The sequence below is a fragment of the Pan troglodytes genome, chromosome 1 (assembly GCF_028858775.2).
Source record: "Pan troglodytes isolate AG18354 chromosome 1, NHGRI_mPanTro3-v2.0_pri, whole genome shotgun sequence".
Lineage (NCBI taxonomy): Eukaryota > Metazoa > Chordata > Mammalia > Primates > Hominidae > Pan > Pan troglodytes.
In genome coordinates this window covers 155,128,177-155,148,500 of record NC_072398.2, presented here as the reverse complement: position 1 = coordinate 155,148,500, position 20,324 = coordinate 155,128,177, and the positions used below count along the sequence as shown (strand labels likewise).

The following is a 20,324-nucleotide window of genomic DNA, read 5'->3' as shown; positions in this document are numbered from 1 at the left end:
CCCCACATTTCAAGGGCGGGGACTGGTGGAGATAATTGAATCATGCAGGTGGTTTCTCCCATACTGTTCTTTTGGTAGTGAATAAGTCTCACAAGGTCTGATGGTTTTATAAAGCAGAGTTCCCCTGCACAGATTCTTCTTGCCTACTGGCATGTAAGATGTAACTTTGCTCCTGATTTACCTTCTGCCATGATTGTGAGGCCTCCCCAGCCATGTGGAACTGTGAGTCAATTAAACCTTTTTCCTTTATAAATTTCCCAGTCTTGGGTATGTCTTTATTAGCAGCTGAGAACAGACTGATACAGTAAATTTTACCAGTAGAGTGGGGTGCTGCTGTAAAGGTACCTGAAAATATGGAAGTAACTTTGGAACTGGGTAACAGGCAGAGGCTGGAACAGTTTGGAGGGCTCAGAAGACAGGAAGTTGTAGGAAAGTCTGAAACTTCCTAGAGACTTGCTGAATGGCTTTGACCAAAATGCTGATAGTTATAGGGACAGTAAGGTCCAGGCTGAGGTGGTCTCAGATGGAGATGAGGGATTTTTGGGAACTGGAATAAAGGTCACTCTTGCTATGCAAAGAGACTGGCAGCATTTTCCCCTGCCCTGGAGATCTATGGAACTTTGAACTTGAGAGAGAGGGTATCCAGGGGGAAGAAATTCCTAAGCAGTGAAGCATTCAAGAGGAAGCAGAGTATAAAAGTTTGGAAAATTTGCAGCCTGAGGATACAATAGAAAAGAAAATCCCATTTTCTGGGGAGAAATTCAAACCAGCTGAAGAAATTCGCATAAGTAACAAGGAGGCAAAAGTTAATAATCACCAAGACAATGGGGAAAATGTCTCCAGGTCATGTCCGAGACCTTTATGGCAGCCCCTTCCATTACAGGCCCAGAGACCTAGGAGGAAAAAATGGTTTTCTGGCCCCGCTTGCTCTGTGCAGCCTAGGGACTTGGTGCTCTGCGTTGCAGTTGCTCCAGCTATGGCTAAAAGTGGCCAACACACAGCTCGGGCCATGGCTTCAGAGGGTGCAAGCCTCAAGCCTTGGCAGCCTCCATGTGGTGTTGAGCCTGCAGGTGCACAGAAGTCAAGAATAGTTTGGGAGCCTCCACCTAGATTTCAGAGGATGTACGGAAATGCCTGGATGTCCAGGCAGAAGTTTTCTTCAGGGACGGGACCCTCATGGAGAGCCTCTGTTAGGACAGTGCAGAAGGAAAATGGGCAAAAGCCCCCACACAGAGTCCCCACTTGGGCATTGCCTAGTGGATCTGTGAGAAGAGGGCCACTGTCCTCCAGACTCCAGAATGGTAGATCCACCGACAGATTGCACCATGCACCTGGAAAAGCCACAGTCACTCAACACCAGCCTTAAAAGCAGCTGCAGGGTTCAGGGGGCTGTACCCTGCAAAGGCACAAGGGTGGAGCTGCTCAAGGCTATGGGAGTTCACTTCTTGCATCAGTGTGACCTGTATGTGAGACATGGAGTTGAAGGAGATCATTTTGGAGCTTTAAGGTTTGACTGTCCCACTGGATTTTGGACTTGCATGGGGCCTGTAGCCCCTCCATTTTGGCCATTTTCTCCCATTTGGAATGGGTGTGTTTATCCAATGCCTGTACCCCAATTGTATCTAGGAAGTAACTAACTTGCTTTCCAGTTTTATAGGCTCATAGAGAGAAGGGACTTGCCTTGTCTCAGATGAGATTTGGACTGTGGACTTTTGAGTTAATGCCGAAATGAGTTAAGACTTTGGGAGACTCTTTGGAAGGAATGATTGGTTTTGAAATGTGAAGACATGAGATTTGGCAGGGGCTAGGGGCAGAATTATATGGTTTGGCTGTGTCCCTACCCAAAACTCACCTTGAGTTGTAATAATCCCCACATGTCAAAGGCAGGGCCAGGTGGAGGTAATTGAATCATAGGGCAGTTTCCCCCATGTTCTCCTGGTAGTGAATAAGTCTCACGAGATCTGTTGGTTGTTTAAAGGGGAGTTCCCCTGCACATGTTCTTCTTGCCTGCTGCCATGTAAAACATGACTTTGCTCCTTATTCACCTTCTGCCATGATTGTGAGGCCTCCCCAGCCATGTGGAATTGTGAGTCAATTAAACCTTTTTCCTTTATAAATTACCCAGTCTTGGGTATGTCTTTCTTAGCAGCATGAGAAAGGACTAATACAAATATGTATAGTTAAAGTAATGTGGCAAAAGACTTCAAAAATGTTTTCACCTTTCTTGTAATGAAATAAATGGAATAAATCACCAGAAAAATATTGAGAGATTTCATGAAACACAAATTTTAAACTTTGGTATGTCAAAAGCAAAGTAAAAGGCAAAGGTAGGAAAAATTTATAACAAATGACAGTTTATTAGTCTGTTTTCATACTGCTATAAAGAACTACCAAAGACTGGGAAATTCATAAAGGAAACAGATTTAATTGACTCACAGTTCAGCATGGCTGGGTAGGCCTCAGGAAATGTACAATCATGGCAGAAGGAGAAGGGGAAACAAGGCACCTTTGTTACAAGGCAGCAGGAAAGAGAAGGAATGCAGGAGGAACTACCACACACTTACAAAACGATCAGATCTGTTGAGAACTCACTCACCATCATGAGAACAGCATGAGGGAAACTGCCCACATTATTCAATTACCTCCATCTGGTCTCTCCCTGGAAAAGTGAGGATTATGGGAATTCTAGGGATTATAATTTATGATGAGATTTGGGTGGGGAGACAAACCCTAACTGTATCAGACAGACAAAATACTAATTTCTGTCATCATAAAACTCATGTAATTTCATAGGAAAATATTGAAATGCCAATGGAAATATGGAAAATGACCCAAAGAAGGAAATCAAGGTGATTAATAAATGGTACCAAAAATGTTAACCTCATCATTAATCAAAGCAATACCAATTAAAACCATAGTTCTTATCTGTCAAAGAAGCAGACATTTTCATTTATCTTAAAGGATGTAACTCATTTCTAATTAGAGATCTATGAGACAGACAACTTATTAAACAGCTGGTAAAAATACAGATTTCACATACTTTACAGGGAATTGTGCTGGAAATGTTTGCAACATATATCTTTTGATCCTGTAACACTACTTCTAGAGATTAGTCTGAAAGAACTTTTCAGAAACGTTGGCCAATATTTATGTCCAACAATGGTCATTACAGTATTATTTATTTATATCAGTGAGAAATTATAAGTAGAGTAGAACTGCAGTAATTACAGGAAGAGACTATTTGCTTTCCATAGACTGGAATATTATGAATTATTAAACATTTTTGCCTTGAAAAGTTTTTTATATGTATGATATAGTATCAGTTGAGCATCCCTAACCCAAAAGTTAAAAATTTTAGATGCTCCAGATTCAGAAACTTTTTAAATACCAATGTGATGTCACAAGTGGAAAATTTTACATCTTGACCTTATGTAATGGGTTGCAGTCAAAATGCAGGTAGTCAACACAGTTTATTCAGCATCCTAAAGGGAAAAAAGACCCTCCCAGCTATCTTCATCTGTAATATATCTTTCCTGTGCACTCCCAGATTCTTCTATGCAAACATTCCCACAAAGGGTAACACAATGACACAGCTACAGGTCAGATGTGCCAATGGCAAGTTTCCATGATGCTCCACATAGGGCCAAGACTGATGTGCATTACTGTTTTTTTGCTTATTGCCTGCTTTGTCTAGTAGTTAAGATAACAAAAACAAAAAACAAAACAAAGAAAATGTCAGAAAGGCCTGCAGTAACAGTGATAAGAAAAAGAGGAATCACTTACGTTTATATGTAACACAGAAAGTCAAGCTATTGGAGAAACTGGATAATGGTGTAAGTGTCAAAGGTCTTAAAGAAGCGTGTGCTGTTAGAATGACTGCCAGATATGACCTAAAGAAACAAACGGATAAACTGTTGCAGTTCTATGCTGAAAGTGATGAACAGAAGCTAATGAAAAATAGAAAAACACTGCATAACATTTTTAAAAAAAGAAAGAAAGAATGGATCCATCTGCCTTGCAGTGAACACATGCCACTTAATGGTATACTGATCATGAAACAAGTGAAGATGTTATCACAATGAAATGAAAATTGAAGGGAACTGTCAATATTCAACAGGCTGGTTGCAGAAATTTAAGAAGAAAATAACATTAAATTTTTAAAGATTTATAGTGATTGAGCATCTGCTGATCATGAAGCATTGGAGAAATTCATTGATGAGTTTGCCAAGGTCATTGCTGATGAAAATCTGATGCCAGAACAAATCGATAATACTGATTAAAAATCATTGTTTTGGCATTATTGCCTCAGAAAGACACTGACTACAGCTGATGAAGCAGCCCCTGTGGGAATTAAGGATGCCAAGGACAGAAAACAACTATGCTGGGCTGTGCTAGTGCAGCAGACACACGTAAGTGTAAACGTGCTGTGATAGGTAAAACCTTGGGTCTTTGCTGTTTTCAAGGAGTGAATTTCTTACCAGTTTATTATTATGCGAACAAAGAGGCCTGAATCACCAGGGACATTTTTTTTCCAATTGGTCTCACAAACATTTTACACCAGCAGCTCATGCTCACTGCAGGGAATCTGGATTGGATGATGATTGAAATATTTTGTTATGCCTTGACAACTCTTCTGTTAATCCTCCAGCTGCAATTTTCATCAAAAATAATGTTTATGCCATATATTTTCACCTAAATGTGACTTCATTAATTCAGCCATGTGACTGTGACAAGAGTATCCTTAGATCAATGAAGAGTAAATACAAAAACAGTTTTTAAAAATTTTTTAATTTTTATTTTAGTTTTGGGGGTACATGTGCATGTTTGTTATGTGGGTAAACTTGTGTCTTGGAGGTTGGTTGTACAGATTATTTCACCACCGAGGTACTAAGCCTAGTACCCAATAGTTATTTTTTCTCCTCCTCTTCCTCCTCCCAACCTCCACCCTCAAGCAAACGCCAGTATCTTGTTCCTATCTTTGTGTCCATGAGTTCTCATCGTTTAACTCCCACTTTTAAGTGAAAACATGGGGTATTTGATTTTCCGTTCCTGTGTTAATTTGCTAAGGATAATGGCCTCCAGCTCCATCCATGTCCCTGCAAAAGACATGATCTTGTTTTTATATATATATATATAACTGCATAGTATTCCATGATGTATATAAACCACATTTTCTTTATCCAATCTGTCACTCACGGGTATTTGGTTGATTCCATGTCTTTGCTATATTGTGAACAGTGCTGCAGTGAACATTCGTGTGCATTTGTCTTTATGGTAAAATGATTTATATTCCTCTGCATATATACCCAGTAATGGGATTGTTGGGTCGAATGGTATCTCTGTTTTCAGCTCTTTGAGGAATTGCCACACTGCTTTCCACAATGGTTGAGCTAATTTACATTCATACACCAACAGTGTATAAATGTTCTTCTTTCTCTACAAGCTCACCGCGTCCGTTTTTTGACTTTTTAATAATAGCCATTCTGACTGGTGTGAGATGGTATCTCATTGTGGCTTTGATTCACATTTCTCTAATGATCAGTGATATTGAGCTTTTTTTTCATATGTTTGTTGTCCACATGTATGTCTTTAGAAAAGTGTCTGTTTTGCTTACTTTTTAATGAAGTTGTTTTATTCTTGTAAATTTAAAAACACTTTCTTGAACAGCGTGCTAGCAGCAGTGAACAGAAGCATAGATGTGGAAGTTTTTTTAGAGTTGCAGTCTTGCTCTGTGCCCAGGCTGGAGTACAGTGGCACAATCATGGCACACCGCACCCTTGAACTTCTAGGCTCAAGTAATCCTCCCACCTTTCCTGAGTAGCTGGGAGTACAGGCGTATGTCACTATGCCCAGCTAATTTTTTAAAATTTTATAGGCAGGGGTCTTGCTATGTTGCGCAGGCTGGTCTTGAACTCCTGGGCTCAAGCAATCCACCTGCCTCATCCTCCTGAGTCACTGGGATTACAGGTGTGAGTCACCACACCTGACAATGGAAGGTTTTTGAAAGGAGTTTAGTATGAAGAATGCCATATATGCTGTTGCCAGTACTTGGAACATAGTTACTAAAGACGTGGTTGTGCATGCCTGGCACAACTTCTGGCCTGTGATGCTGTTCAAGGATGATGATAAAACAAGGTGGTGACTTTGTAGGATTCCATATGTCAAGTGAGAAAAAATTATGTCTGACCTCCTAAAATATGCAAAATGTATACTTTCAGAGTCTGTCAGTAAGCTGGAAGAACTGGGTGTTAAAGTTTGTATTTATTTATTTATTATTTGAGATGGGGTCTCACTCTGTCACCCAGGCTGGAGTGCAGTGGTGCAATCTCAGCTCACTGCAACGTTTGCCTCCCAGGCTCAAGCCATCCTCCCACCTCAGCCTCCTGAGTAGCTGGGACCACAGGCACGCACCACCATGCCCAGCTAATTGTTTGTATTTTTGATAGAGACGGGGTTTCGCCATGTTGGCCACACTGGTATCGAACTCCTGAGCTCAAGCAATTTGTCCGCCTTAGCCCCTCGAAGTGGTGGGATTACAGGTGTGAGCCATGGCGCCAGGCCAATTGATATTTTTAACATCAATAATGAGGCCCCAGCTGTTCATTAATCAACGGATGATGAAATAGACAAAATGGTTCTGATTCAAGGTGATCATGACAGTAATGACGATGAAGATGATGTTGTAACACTGCAGAAAAAACGCCTACAGATATGGTAAAAATGTGTGATGGGCTTATTGAAGATCTACAGTTTTTGTTAAGCAAAATAAAATTCCTATTTTTACTGTATAAGAATGGAGCAGCACACATTCATAACAGAACAAGAAATCATGTCAATTGTAAAATCAAAGAGAAATTTCTATTACAAAAACCATTATTAATGAAGCAGATGACTCTAGAGGAAACATTTCTAAAAGCGGGCCAGCAAAATGCCTCTGTATCCTTAGAATACCCACTTCCTGGTCCCTTAACTGTTTCTGATGTTTCATCTCACTTAGAAAAATAAAATACAGCTTACAGTAACCTCTTAATCAAAATATAGCATTTTAGGTGGATACTGGAAATTATTAGTTGTTGCTGTCATTTAAGAGCTGATGCAGGTACTCTGGGGGTGCTACCGTGCTGTTAGCCTGAACACATTTTTTCACTATATTAATGGTATGTCATTTTTTTTTTTTACTGTTAAGTACTTATGGGTAAATAAGTGTTAAAAAATGATTGCTTATTGGTAGCATATAAATTCAGAGTTGGGAATGATAGTGATGCCAAACAATCACAAATTGTCCACCTAAGTGCCTGAAATAGTGACACCTTTGCTTTCTGGTGGTTCCATGTACATAGACTTCTATGTGCAAAATTATTTAAAGTGTTGTATAAAATTACCTCAGGCTATGTGTATAAGGTGTACATGAAACATAAATGAATTTCATGTTTAGACTCAGGTTTAATCTCCAGGATATCTCATTATGTACATATGCAAATATTCCAAAATCTGAAAAAAATCCAGAATCTGGAACTTCTGATCCCAAGCATTTTGGGTAAGAAATACTCAACCTGGATTAAGTCGGGGTTGGGGAAGGAGCATACAATGATATAAAATTATTTATTTTAGATACTGACAGGAAATATACTATAATATTTAGAATGTTTATCTTTGGACAATAGTAGATTTAATTTTTTTCTTTCAGTTTTGGTGAATTTTTTAGTTTTTATCTGTCTGTGCATATTATTTTCTGTTCATAAGCAAAAAAAGTTATCACCGTTGCTTCATATCAAACTAAAAAAAGGAGATAATGGCCAGGCTAAATATGCTTTCTCTTCTTCTTTTCTGTTTATTTAGTTAGTGACCCCCTCATAGTTTTCATTAAGCAAAATAAAATTCCTACTTTTACTATATAAGAATTGAGAAATTGCTCTATTTATGAATATACAAAGCACTTTTTTGGTCTAATGTATATCTAACCCAAATTTTGGAATTATATGTAGAGTACTCTAAATGTACAACAGTAGTTGTTTAAGTACCTATATATGTAAGTTGTCGGGTGTTAACAATTAGTAGAGAGGCAAGAAAAATAAAATTTATAATAAGCAGTGGATGGCACTAATTAGCCATGTACTCTTTATTTGGAAAAAGGGAAAGATACAGTCTATCCTCAGCTAAATAGCTAAAAATATATTTTATGAGTATATAAATGAGGAAATGAAGAAAGCACTTGGTAAACTATAAAGTATTAAACAACTGTAAAATGATATGTTTGAATGATCTTGTAATTGATTATCCTTAACTTTTTTATTTTATTCTTTAATAGATTGCTATGAAGAACTGTAATACACCTTTATTAAGAGCTTACTATGGTTCCTTGGAAGACAAGAGGTCTTTGTCACTCAATCGTTAATAAAAAATAAGATTATTCTCTTCTTCCTGATCATAACTGATTTTAAAGACTCTAATTGTATTCTATGGAACAATTACTTGAGTTTTGGTTAACAGAATCTTTAACCTATTCATCAAAATTCTAATTGTACATTTCACATTATAAGTAGAATAAATAGGGTAACAACACATTGATTATTTGTGTTAAAGGACAATTAGAATAGCATGAAAACTTGAAATCCAAGCACAATTTTAATATTTCTTTTTAAAGCCATTCTCCATGGAAAGACTTGCAAATAATAAAAATATATTTCTTTATTTTGTTAAATCATGAAGGGTCTAATGTAACAAAAAATAGTAGATATAAATATTGAATACAATCTAAATGCTGTTTAATTTTAACAGTATTAAATTATTAGCAGTAGTTGTGGACTGAAGAACTACTGGTTCAATCCAGACCTTGGTTCTGAACTGAAAAGATTTGTGATACTTAAGAACTATTATTCTATTAATTGAATATTTATCCCGTGTGAGGCCACACATTGAAGTTAATAATAAAACTGGCTTAATTACAAATAAAATATAGAATGGAATGAAGGAAAAGTTGAGGAAAATATGTGTTACCAGATTTCTGGTTTGCATAATCACTGAACTTTACCACTGGTAATTGTGAGGTTCCTGTTACGCTGTCTACATATGTGTTTAGTGTCTCTTGCCTCTACCGAAGGCAGGGATCATATGTTATTGTTCTCTGAATCTCTTCACCTAGCACAGTGCTTGATACATGGTGTACATTGATGTTTATTGAGTGAATGAGCATGAAGCCAGAATTTTTATAACAGTTCTTTAGAGATGTATTTGTACCCACAGGCACATCAGTATATGTAATTTGTGAGCTCTATTAGTAGATGTAGAATTGTTTTTGGGGTCCTGATGCTGTTTTAGACTAGTCCTGACTGATGAAACAGTTTAAATATGAAATAGTCACAGCTCTAACTTAAGTAAATTTAAATATTTGTTGCTTAATTAGTTATTTCAAAATAACTTTCAACAATTTGCTATCATCAATTGTGATTCAAATTATAAATTAAAATAACTCTTTGACTTATTGCCTATAATGTTTTTCTTTTGGCCTTAATATTAGGTTTGGAATCATACTTGAAAAGATTAAAACAGTAATTAATGATGATGCAAGATACATGAAAGGATGCCTAAACATGAGGACTCAGAAGTGCTATGCAGTGAGGTCTAACATAAATGAATTTCTTGACATAGCAAGAAGAACATACACAGAGATTGTAGATGACATAGCAGGTAATTTATTTATTAGATAATGTTTTTTGTAGGGATGAAACAGCCTTTTCAGGACATGCTGTCCTTTTTTGCTGCTGATGACTAGCCATACATATTTTAAATTTATTTTTCGTTACCAAAACATAAGGTTAGCATGTAGTGCCATTTAAGGAAACAGCATATGTGGCAGCCTTCATACTAAACTCCTTTTGAAAACCTTCCATTGCCAAGTGCAATAGCTCATGCCTATAATCCCAGCACTTTGGGAGGCCAAGGAAGGCTGATAGCTTGAGTCCAGGAGTTTGAGGCTAGCCTTGGCAACATAGCTAGTCTTTTGTAGAGACAAGACATTGTCTCTACAAAAACTGAGAAAATTTGCCAGGCATGGTGATGTATGCCTGTAGTCCCAGCTACTCCGGAGGCTGAGGTAGGAGGATCACTTGGATCACTTGAGCCCAGGAGGTCAAGACTGCAGTAAGTTATGATTGTGCCACTGTGCTCAGCCTGGGCGACAGAGTGAGATCTGTCTCGAAAAAAAAAAAATTATTAGAGTTTGAAAGAGCAACAAGACCTCCTATTTATGTATAAAATAAGAATTTAAAAACCATGTGACTCTTTAAAACAGAGTGATTTTTCTCATTAAAATTTATTCATTTTGTTTTGTTTTTGTTTTTCTTGTTTCTGGTCACCAGGAATGATATCACAACTTGGAGAAAAATATAGTCTTCCTTTAAGGACAAGTTTTAGCTCTGCTCGAGGATTTTTCATCCAGATGACTACAGATTGTATAGCCCTACCTACTGATCAACTTCCTTCAGAATTTATTAAGGTTCATTTTAGAGTGGTTAGGAAATTAGTGTTTCTGATTTTATAGAATTACGTCTACATATTTTTGGGACTTCTTGAGTTTTGCAAGCCAAATTTCTGAATGTTCTATATCTTCTCCTATTCCTACCCACCCACCTAACTAATGTACTAATCTAAGAGTGATTTAGACGCTTTTGCAGAAATACCAAACTCAGTGTTTTCCACAGTTCTGGGAGCTTGGTGTAAGAAAAAAAGGAAAATGAAGAAAGAACATCCAAAAGCTGTTTATGATAAAAGAAATTAGGAAAATACCACACCATTTGCCTGTTAAAGGTTTAAAAAGTCCTGAAGTAAATAAATCTACTTAACTTTTAAAAATCTAATATTTCCAAACCTTTGTACCACAGGAATAATTTTTCCTATATAGCTCCTTTACAATATACCAGTTTGGGAAAGTCTAACCCACTCTAATCTTTGTTCTATCTGCTTAGGGGGTACTTTTTGATAAGAACAAACCATTTAGCTTTCAGGCTTTTAGAGCTTGAGTAAGATTAGAGATTGACTTGAGGTTCAGATATAGGACAAGGGTTGCAACAGGGGTCAGAGATGGAGTGAGGATCACTGATGTCCATCATGCATGTTACTTGGTAATAAGATGTAGTGTTTTTAACATTTTAAGACCTATCAGAGTAGTCATCCCAGATGAACTAGGTCAAAATACCCTGCTTTTTAAAAATGAATGTATGGGTTAAAAAAATTTGGCTTTATCCTTTGAAGTGATCCACCTCTTACGTTTCACAAATATTATTTAGAACTTTCTTTGTGATACCATATCTCAAAGAGTAAAATGATTAACCTAAATACCCATATTTCTGTTGTTTAAAATCTTACATTTCATAGTAGTGTGCATTTATCTTGACATTTGTTTTTTAATCTCCCAGCAGATTTCTAAAGTGAAAAATTCTTACAGCTTTACATCAGCAGATTTAATTAAAATGAATGAAAGATGCCAAGAATCTTTGAGAGAAATCTATCACATGACTTATATGTAAGAGCATTTGAAGTATTTGAATATTGAATTAAATTGGTTTAATTTGAGAAACTGTTACAATTGTATTAGTTTAATTTTTATCTAATTACAGACAATTGTAGAATTATGCATGTTAGCAAAGGAAGTCTGTCTTTGTGATTAGAATCACTGAGCCTCACAGAAGCTTCGGGGAAGATCTAATTGCAAACAAATACTGTTATAATTGATATTTCTGTAATGTGCATTCTACCATGATGTAGAACTTGGCACATCAGGGGCTTACCTGGGCTTCATTCAGTTTATTATTTTCCTATGGTCTGTAAGTCCTCAGCTTCTTATACCTTGATATTAATAATTCAATAGCAATATCACAATAGTGTCAGTTCTTTTGCTGGTCATGAAATAGTAGCAATACAGCTAGAAAGAAGAAGTAGAAGATTTAGAACACTTATTAGGCTGAAGTAATAAAGAGAAAGGTTGGGCTTTCAAGACAATTTCAAGGCATGTACCACAAACATTTTAATATATAGTAAGTTTTGGGTACATATTTATCTTTGCAAGAGAAAAACTTTTTGCACTATATCACAGTATAACTCTGCCTTATAAAAACTTAAATAATTATATTATTCAGATATTGTGTCTGTGTGCATGTGTGTGAGTGAGAGAACAAGAACGAGAGAGAAAGAAAAAATGGATGGAGAGAAAATGCATATAGTTTTTGTGTTGAACTTAACATTTGCAAATTCACAAAGTGATTAGCAAATGGGATCTTTCCAAGTATAATGAGGGCTTGATTTGACCTATATCAAATATTCTTAATAATAAAAACTTATTTTATTAATATCATATAAAAGCAGTTATTTCAAAAATGTTATGTTAATACACCAGAAGATAGATTCTTTGCCACTAAGTAGCTGTGATCTTGAGCAAAAACTTCAATTTCCTCATCTCTAAAATGAGACAGATGAACAATAGGCTTTATCTATAGTGTATAACTCAGATGTGAATATTATTTTACTTCAGGCAATGAATTTAATATTATTTTACGATTACAATGTATGTCCCTTTTGAAAAAACATTATTACATGTCTTACCAAACATGTGTTTTCAGGATAGTGTGCAAACTGCTTAGTGAGATTTATGAACATATTCATTGCTTATATAAACTATCTGACACTGTGTCAATGCTGGATATGCTACTGTCATTTGCTCATGCCTGCACTCTTTCTGACTATGGTAAGTTGCTTTCTTTGGAATAAACATATTGCATAGTTAAATTTGTATTTGATTCAAACAATTTGATATAATAGTTATGACATTTAAAATTTTTAACTTGAAATAGAGTCTCTTGCCTCTGGTCCTAGACTAAGACACAAAATAAAGAAAGTGAGATTACCCTTAAAATTTTTTTTGAAGTAAAAATTATTCTCTCAGAAATTGGCAAACCAAAAAGAAAAAATTGCAAGAAACTAAAGATTCCCCAAATAAGAAAGTCTGCAAGAGCTGTCTCCTTGGTAAAAATGACAGTGATCTAAATTTATAAAGTTCAAATCTGAATACTTATTAGAAGCAGCGTGATAAACGTTAATAGAGAGAAATGCATCTCCAGAGTGAGCATTTTAATCCACTAGCTCTTTAGATGTGAACATACCAAAATTAGGAATTATGTAATTTATTTTTATATCCCAAGTCTATAAAAAGTCCATGAATATAAATGTTAAGTAATTTTCTCATGTTAAATGAATACTTCGAGTTAGTGCTTTGACATTTCTTATCTAACTTACCAGTAATAACCATACTCCAGTATGCAAATTTACTGGACTAGTATGTGATAATTATGGTTGAATAATTGTAGACTTCATTACATTAAAAACATTGAAATTCCTAATGTAAATCAGCAGTAAAATTTCTAAAATGTTATGTTAATTTACTTTTATGGGATGTATCTTAAGATTTTTTCATATTTCTTATGGAAATATTAACTTTTTCTATTGGTATTTTATAGGCCAAAACTTTTCAAACTTTTATATCTCCTTTGCGTCAAAACTCTACTTTAGGGGTCAGATATTCCAATGGTAGTTTTGTTTTTAAACTATTAAGAGATTTAGTCTTGCTTCATTTTAGTTTGAGAAGGATCATTCTGAAACTCCATATCTATAAATAATGAATTTTTGAAAATACTTAAAATTTTTTTTCTAACCTCACTTTTATGATGAATGTTTTCAAGTTTTTGCATTTTAGATAAAGGTATGGAACATTTTGGTTTTCACATATGCTTTCACCCTCTTCCTCCTCCCCCCACTTCAGGTGGTATCCATAGAGACCTGATCCTTATTCGTTTCTATAAATTAACAAATTATTTGTGTTGATCTTCTCTATTCTCATTCTCTGAAATTTCCTTTTATACAAAATTTCTCCATGGGCTTAGAAAGAATTATTTTTATATTTGATTTTATTCTATAATCATACCTCAACTTATGAGCTAGGTGTTTGAAACCAGCCTGGGCAACATAGCTAGACCTCATTTCTAAAAAAAAAAAAAAAAAAAAAAATTGGTGAGAAGTGGTGGCAGGTGCCTGTACTCCCAGCTTCTTGAAAGGCTGAGGCAGGCAGGAGGATGGCTGGAGCCCAGGAGTTTGAGGCTGCAATAAGCTATGATTTTGCCACCGTATTCCAGCCTGGGTGATAGACCAAGACCCTGTCTCTAATAAATACATAAATAAATGCTAAGCGTACCAAATTTGAAATAATATTAAAGTAGGGAAGTAGTGTTTAAGGTAGAGTAAGTAAATGTGCAATTCTGTATTACCAGTAACCAACTATGATTTTTAAAGTACAATCAATGAGTACTTGGTTCTTTTTTATTTTTATTTTTATTTTTTTTTGAGACAGAGACTCACTTTGTCAGCCAGGCTGGAGTGCAGTGGTACAATCTCAGCTCACTGCAGTCTTCACCTCCCAGGCTCAAGAGATCCTCCTATCTCAACCCCACAAGTAGCTGGGACTACAGGCATGAGCCATTACACCTGGCTAATTTTTTTTTTTTTTTTTGTAGAGATAGGGTTTGACCATGTTGCCTAGGCTGGTCTTGAACTCCTGAGCTCAAGCAATCAAGCAATCTGCCCTCCTCCGCCTCCCAAATGCTGGGATTACCAGCATGAGCCATCATGCCTGGTCTACTTGGTTCTTTTTAATCTACACAAAGCTGAAAATTTTATAAACTATTTTGGAGCTCAGGACAGTCGTAAAAAACTAAATTCTAGAGTTCTCTAGAAGTGAATAAAAGTTGTGATAGTGATTAGAGTGTGTCCATTATAATTTAGAAGAATTTGGGTGGGGATTTGGGATAATATAATACCTTAATGTTCTTATTCCAAATTGACCAGTGTGAAAATCACTAAGATATAGACAATACATACACACTACAAAATCTTTAGACACAAATATATTAATCTTTAAAAACCATTCTATTTTTTTTCTTAAGTTCGACCAGAATTTACTGATACTTTAGCAATCAAACAGGGATGGCATCCTATTCTTGAAAAAATATCTGCGGAAAAACCTATTGCCAACAATACCTATATTACAGAAGGGAGTAATTTTTTGATCATAACTGGACCAAACATGAGTGGGAAATCCACATATTTAAAACAGATTGCTCTTTGTCAGATTATGGCCCAGATTGGTAAGTTATGGCTTTATTTATAATGACCAGTTTTACACTCTTTTCAGAATGCTTTGTGCCTAATTTTTTTAGGGCCATGTGCCTAATTAACCCAAGAACAATTTGGAGCAGATTCTGTTACCTAAAAGTATAACAGTGTGTCTGTTGTGTAAACTATAACTCTACTATTTGATATTTATTAAGCTCCATCCAATTTCAATTGCATTGCACTAAAATTTTTTTGGGATACTACAGAATTGGGAACATTCTTACTATAACTATTAAAGTTGCATCAAATATTACTAAATTGAATCATGCAATTATTTCTGGTTCAAACACAAAGTTTGTTGTGAGAAAAAGTGAAATGAGTAGGTTAAGCTGTTGCCTTTAATAATCCATGTGAGTTTTTTCCAAAATTATTAAATATAATATTGAGCAGAGAAACATTTCCCTTAACTTGAGGGGTACCAATAAGTTGGCCATAGCAGTTGATATATTATACATACACATGTGCATACATGCATCTAAATGGCTGTCACTGACCCAACATTGTTACCTATTTCTTAATATGGAGGCCCAGCTTAACTCCTAATTCTGAAAACTGGGTTTCCTTGAGAACTATATGAATCAGAGATGAGATACTTGGCCAAAATGAAGTGGTTCTTAAGCAGGGGTGGTTTTGATCCCTTACCTCCCAACTCCCAGAATTTGGCAATATCTGGAAACATTTTTGGTTGTCACAGCTGAGGGGAGTGTAGAGTCCAGGAATGCTGTTAAACATCCTACAATGCACAGGACAGCTCTCCCTCTCCACGCTCCCCTGCTTTCCTCACCCCACCATACACACACACACATAAGAAAGATTTATTGAGCCCAAGATACTAGTAGTGTCATGGGTGAGAAACCTTGGTCTAATGTAATGAATTGTAAGGAGAACAAAGCAATAATAATATTGGTGATACAGTATAAATTCACCCTTAGTACTGGGACAGTCAGAGACGAATGAGTTAATGAAGAGTAAATATTTTATTGATTTTGTAGGTTTATTGGAATTAAAAGGACATTTTAGCTAATTTCCTTCGCCTTATAAGAATACTGTCTTGTTCATGTAAGACATAATACTTCGATTTGAATTAGCTATGAGGAGCTAATATATATGTATATATGTATATGTGTGTGTATGTGTGTGTGTGTGTGTATGTATGTATGTATGTGTATATATATATATATATGTATATATATATATATACACCAGCCAGGAGGCTTCTGTAATAATCTAGATAAGAAAGGTTGAGAAACTTTTTGATGGAGGTTAAGAGAGCAGAGAAAATACAAACATATACCACTTAATAATATATGCTATATGTATATATATAGGGTATATATATACCTTCTATATATAATATAAATATATATATTATATACATTATATATATATAATATATATATAATACCGTATATATACTACCTAGTATATATATACTCACACTGGGTGTGTGTGTGTGTGTGTGTGTGTGTGTATATATATATATATAAAGGTATGTAACATTTTGGTTTTCATATATACTTTCACCCTTTTCCTCCACCTCCCACCTCAGGTGGTATCCTGAGTGTGTATATATATATATATATATATATATATATATATATATATACACACACACACACACACAAACACTGGGTACATATATATATACGTATAACCTTCACATTTATTTCACATTTATATAATGAAGGTAATATATATGTATATGTAAAGTATTATATGTATGATATGTATATGTATTATATATTACATATGTATTATATACAATATATATACCTGATATATTTAAGGTATTATATATAATACCTTATATATTATATATATAATACCTTATAAGTTTGTTTATGTTTTTGTTTTTGTTTTTAGCCAGAAAGTTCTGATTCAAATTCTGGCTCTATCACTTCATTATTTATTTTCAGCAAACATTTATCATGAGATTATGTGTCAGAAGCCACTCTAGGTTCATAATTCATCCTTTTAGGAAAACAAGCAAAAAAATAGAGTAGAATGGAGGAGATACATCTTTCTAGTTTTGTGATCCTGAGCCTCCACTTTTTCATTTGTAAAATGAGAAAAATAATTCCCAATTTATTGGGTTATTTTGAAAATTAGGAAGAGTTGATATAAAATACCTAGTATGTCGAATGGTATAGGTGCAGTTATTATAATTACTACTGTTATGATTATTACTTTTATTTTCATTAATATTAGTCTGACTTTTGGTTTCTTTTCTTGCTACTCCTTATTCCTCAGAGTTAAGCCCTATTCTTTATCCTTTTTTTGTTTTTAATCTTGGAGTAATCTGGCTTTGGTTTTTTTGCTGCTATTATTTCACCATTTTACCTATACAGAATTCTGTATATGTGGTACGTTTCCCTTTCAACTATTTGTATATTTTATCTTCTTAAAATGTTAGAATGCATTTTAGATTTTATTCTATATTGAGACTGGTGCATTAATCAGATTGATTTGTTTTCAAAAAATGAATATTTTAGATGAGTTAGCACAAGAACTTCTTGGGCAGAAACAGTCTTGTGGGTGAAAATTCACCTTTTTTTTTCTTTTTATTAAATGTTTTGCTTTTATTTTGCTTTTGAATGTTTCTCCATGTTTGTAATCACAGATATTTCTTTATATCTTTTTATAATGATTTTATTAACTTCAGCTTTATAGGCATTTTCTTCAGATTTTCATATTTCTTTTTTTAAATTTATTTTATTTTTGACATAATAATTGCACGCATTTAAGAGATACACAGTGATGTTTGAATACATACCATGTATAATGATTAGATCAGTGTAATTGGCATATTATATTCATAAGCTTTATAAGCATTCCCTTCACATTTTAATATTTTGAATGTTCTTTATCATTCAAGTAAGTTATTTAAAATTTTTATTGTGTTTATAACTGTCTGTTTGTTATGTACTTGAACATTTACTGCCTTATTTGAACTTCTGGATAACTTTGTACGGTAGGGCAACTTTTTTTTTTTTTTTTTTTTTTGAGACGGAGTCTCATTCTGTCGCCCAGGCTGGAATGCAGTGGCGCGATCTCGGCTCACTGCAGGCTCCGCCTCCCGGGTTCACGCCATTCTCCTGCCTCAGCCTCCCGAGTAGCTGGGACCACAGTTTCCCCCCAACACGCCCGGCTAGGACTGGGAAAGTTTAAGTGCTGTCTAAGCTTTTATAATAAGGGATAGAACTGGGGTCATGTCTTCTAATGCCATATCTAGTGTTCTTTCTACCATATAATCCTTGTAAATAATCTGAGAAGTACAAAATGTTATTAGTAATTATATTTTATAAACACATTTCAATTTATCTTGACCTTATATTTTACAGGATCATATGTTCCAGCAGAATATTCTTCCTTTAGAATTGCTAAACAGATTTTTACAAGAATTAGTACTGATGATGATATCGAAACAAATTCATCAACATTTATGAAAGAAATGAAAGAGGTACCCAAACAAAACTTTTCTTATGTTAAAAACATTAAATTCTCTCACTAATGGCCAGTTGTCACATAAAATATTTTTATACTAAAATATGCAGATGTTGCTTATACCCTTTTCTAAGAGCCAGAGGGCAGTCAAAGACAGCCTCCTAATTTCTGTTTTATGTGGAAATGGAAGACAATGTTTAATTGAAAATATAATTTTAAGAGAAAGAGCTAGCATTATTAAGTAATAAAAGTGTGCCTAAATGTTTTTATAGGAAATACGTAAAAGACTTCAGAAAACGATAACTGGTTCAGTACCATTTTGCATAGTATTTATGGTTCTTCATAGGCTTGATTTTAAAACAAAAGATTACTGTGTTAGAAGGGTTTCAAAAATCATCCTCTTCTTTGTCCTCATAGAATTTTCACTCCCTGTACCAAAGTATCACCTATTTCTGATTGAGCAAACGTCAAGTAGGCTTTAGAACTGAAGGAATTAAGTGTAACTCTTGGGATATCTGTATTATGAATTTAGGATCACTGTTTAGTTGGAAAATTTTCTTCAAGTAGATAGGTGGTGACTAATCATTTGTCCCATGATTTATATAATTATTTATTGTGTACTGAATATCTATAATAGATCGTAGCAATATATTAGGCACTTAAGGCATATTTTTAAATGGTCCTAGCACTCAAAAAGCTTAGTCTCATAGAAAGGTAAAATGTCCATCAAAGTTACTATTGTGTCATAATATAATAAAGGTAAAATTCTATTTTTGAGAAAGAGGTTAATAATCTTCAGTGGAAAAGAGCACTTCTGTCAATTTAAGTCTTAGTCTCCATTGGTCATGGATTTAAATTTATTTGTTAAACCAAGAATCAAGACTTAGGTATTTTTTCTTAAATTTTTCTTTACTTCATCTTTACAGGGTATATAGTAATACTTAAATAAATTTGAGAGATGGTTTTGGATATTTTATAGCAGTAATTGATTAGTCATTTGTGGAGAAGAAAATGACCATCTTTGTGCTTAGTTTAAACATTTAATTTATTGCATTTTTTCACTGTATCTAAAGCATCAATATTTTAGATAATGGTTATTTACTCTGTTGTCTCATATACATATGCATATGTCTATTTATGTACACATCAGCTATTCTACTGGAATTATTAGTCATGAGATTTTTAGAAAAGAAAACAATATTATTTTCTGCTCAGCAGGATGTCTCTAAGAATACATTTCAGATGAACTTATAAAGAGACTGGGTTTCTCCTCATTTTTTCCTGTGATATTGACAGCTGTTTGGTTACAATGAATAAATATTAAAATTATATATTTCAGATAGCATATATTCTACATAATGCTAATGACAAATCGCTCATATTAATTGATGAACTTGGCAGAGGTACTAATACGGAAGAAGGTATTGGCATTTGTTATGCTGTTTGTGAATATCTACTGAGCTTAAAGGTATTCTTTTATTTTAAGTGTATTGATTTTGAGTCCTTCTTTATGTATCCTTTTATTATTATTGAATTTTATGGACACCCACAAATAGCTTTTAAAACAATTTAGATAGTAAACACATATCATCGCATTTATATTTTTGTTCCTTCATTTCCAATGAAAGTGGGAATCATTAGTTTGATAGCCATGATATAGATAA

At 34.5% G+C, this 20,324-nt stretch overlaps 1 protein-coding gene across 5 annotated transcripts in view; it reads left to right on the top strand.

The window, feature by feature from the left end:
- The window catches only part of MSH4 (mutS homolog 4), a 118,395-nt gene that overhangs the window by 74,575 nt on the left and 23,496 nt on the right, over positions 1 to 20,324 (top strand). For 3 of the 5 annotated variants that reach the window (XM_524742.8, XM_054684430.2, XM_054684436.2), the window contains exons 10-17: positions 8,309 to 8,373; positions 9,518 to 9,687; positions 10,359 to 10,495; positions 11,418 to 11,521; positions 12,615 to 12,739; positions 14,988 to 15,188; positions 18,558 to 18,676; positions 20,000 to 20,128. In XM_524742.8, the coding sequence (XP_524742.2) occupies positions 8,309 to 8,373; positions 9,518 to 9,687; positions 10,359 to 10,495; positions 11,418 to 11,521; positions 12,615 to 12,739; positions 14,988 to 15,188; positions 18,558 to 18,676; positions 20,000 to 20,128 (1,050 nt within the window). Of the gene's footprint in view, positions 1 to 8,308; positions 8,374 to 9,517; positions 9,688 to 10,358; positions 10,496 to 11,414; positions 11,522 to 12,614; positions 12,740 to 14,987; positions 15,189 to 18,557; positions 18,677 to 19,999; positions 20,129 to 20,324 lie in introns of all 5 variants that reach the window. The other 2 variants (XM_054684420.2, XM_063800242.1) reach the window with 2 other exon arrangements.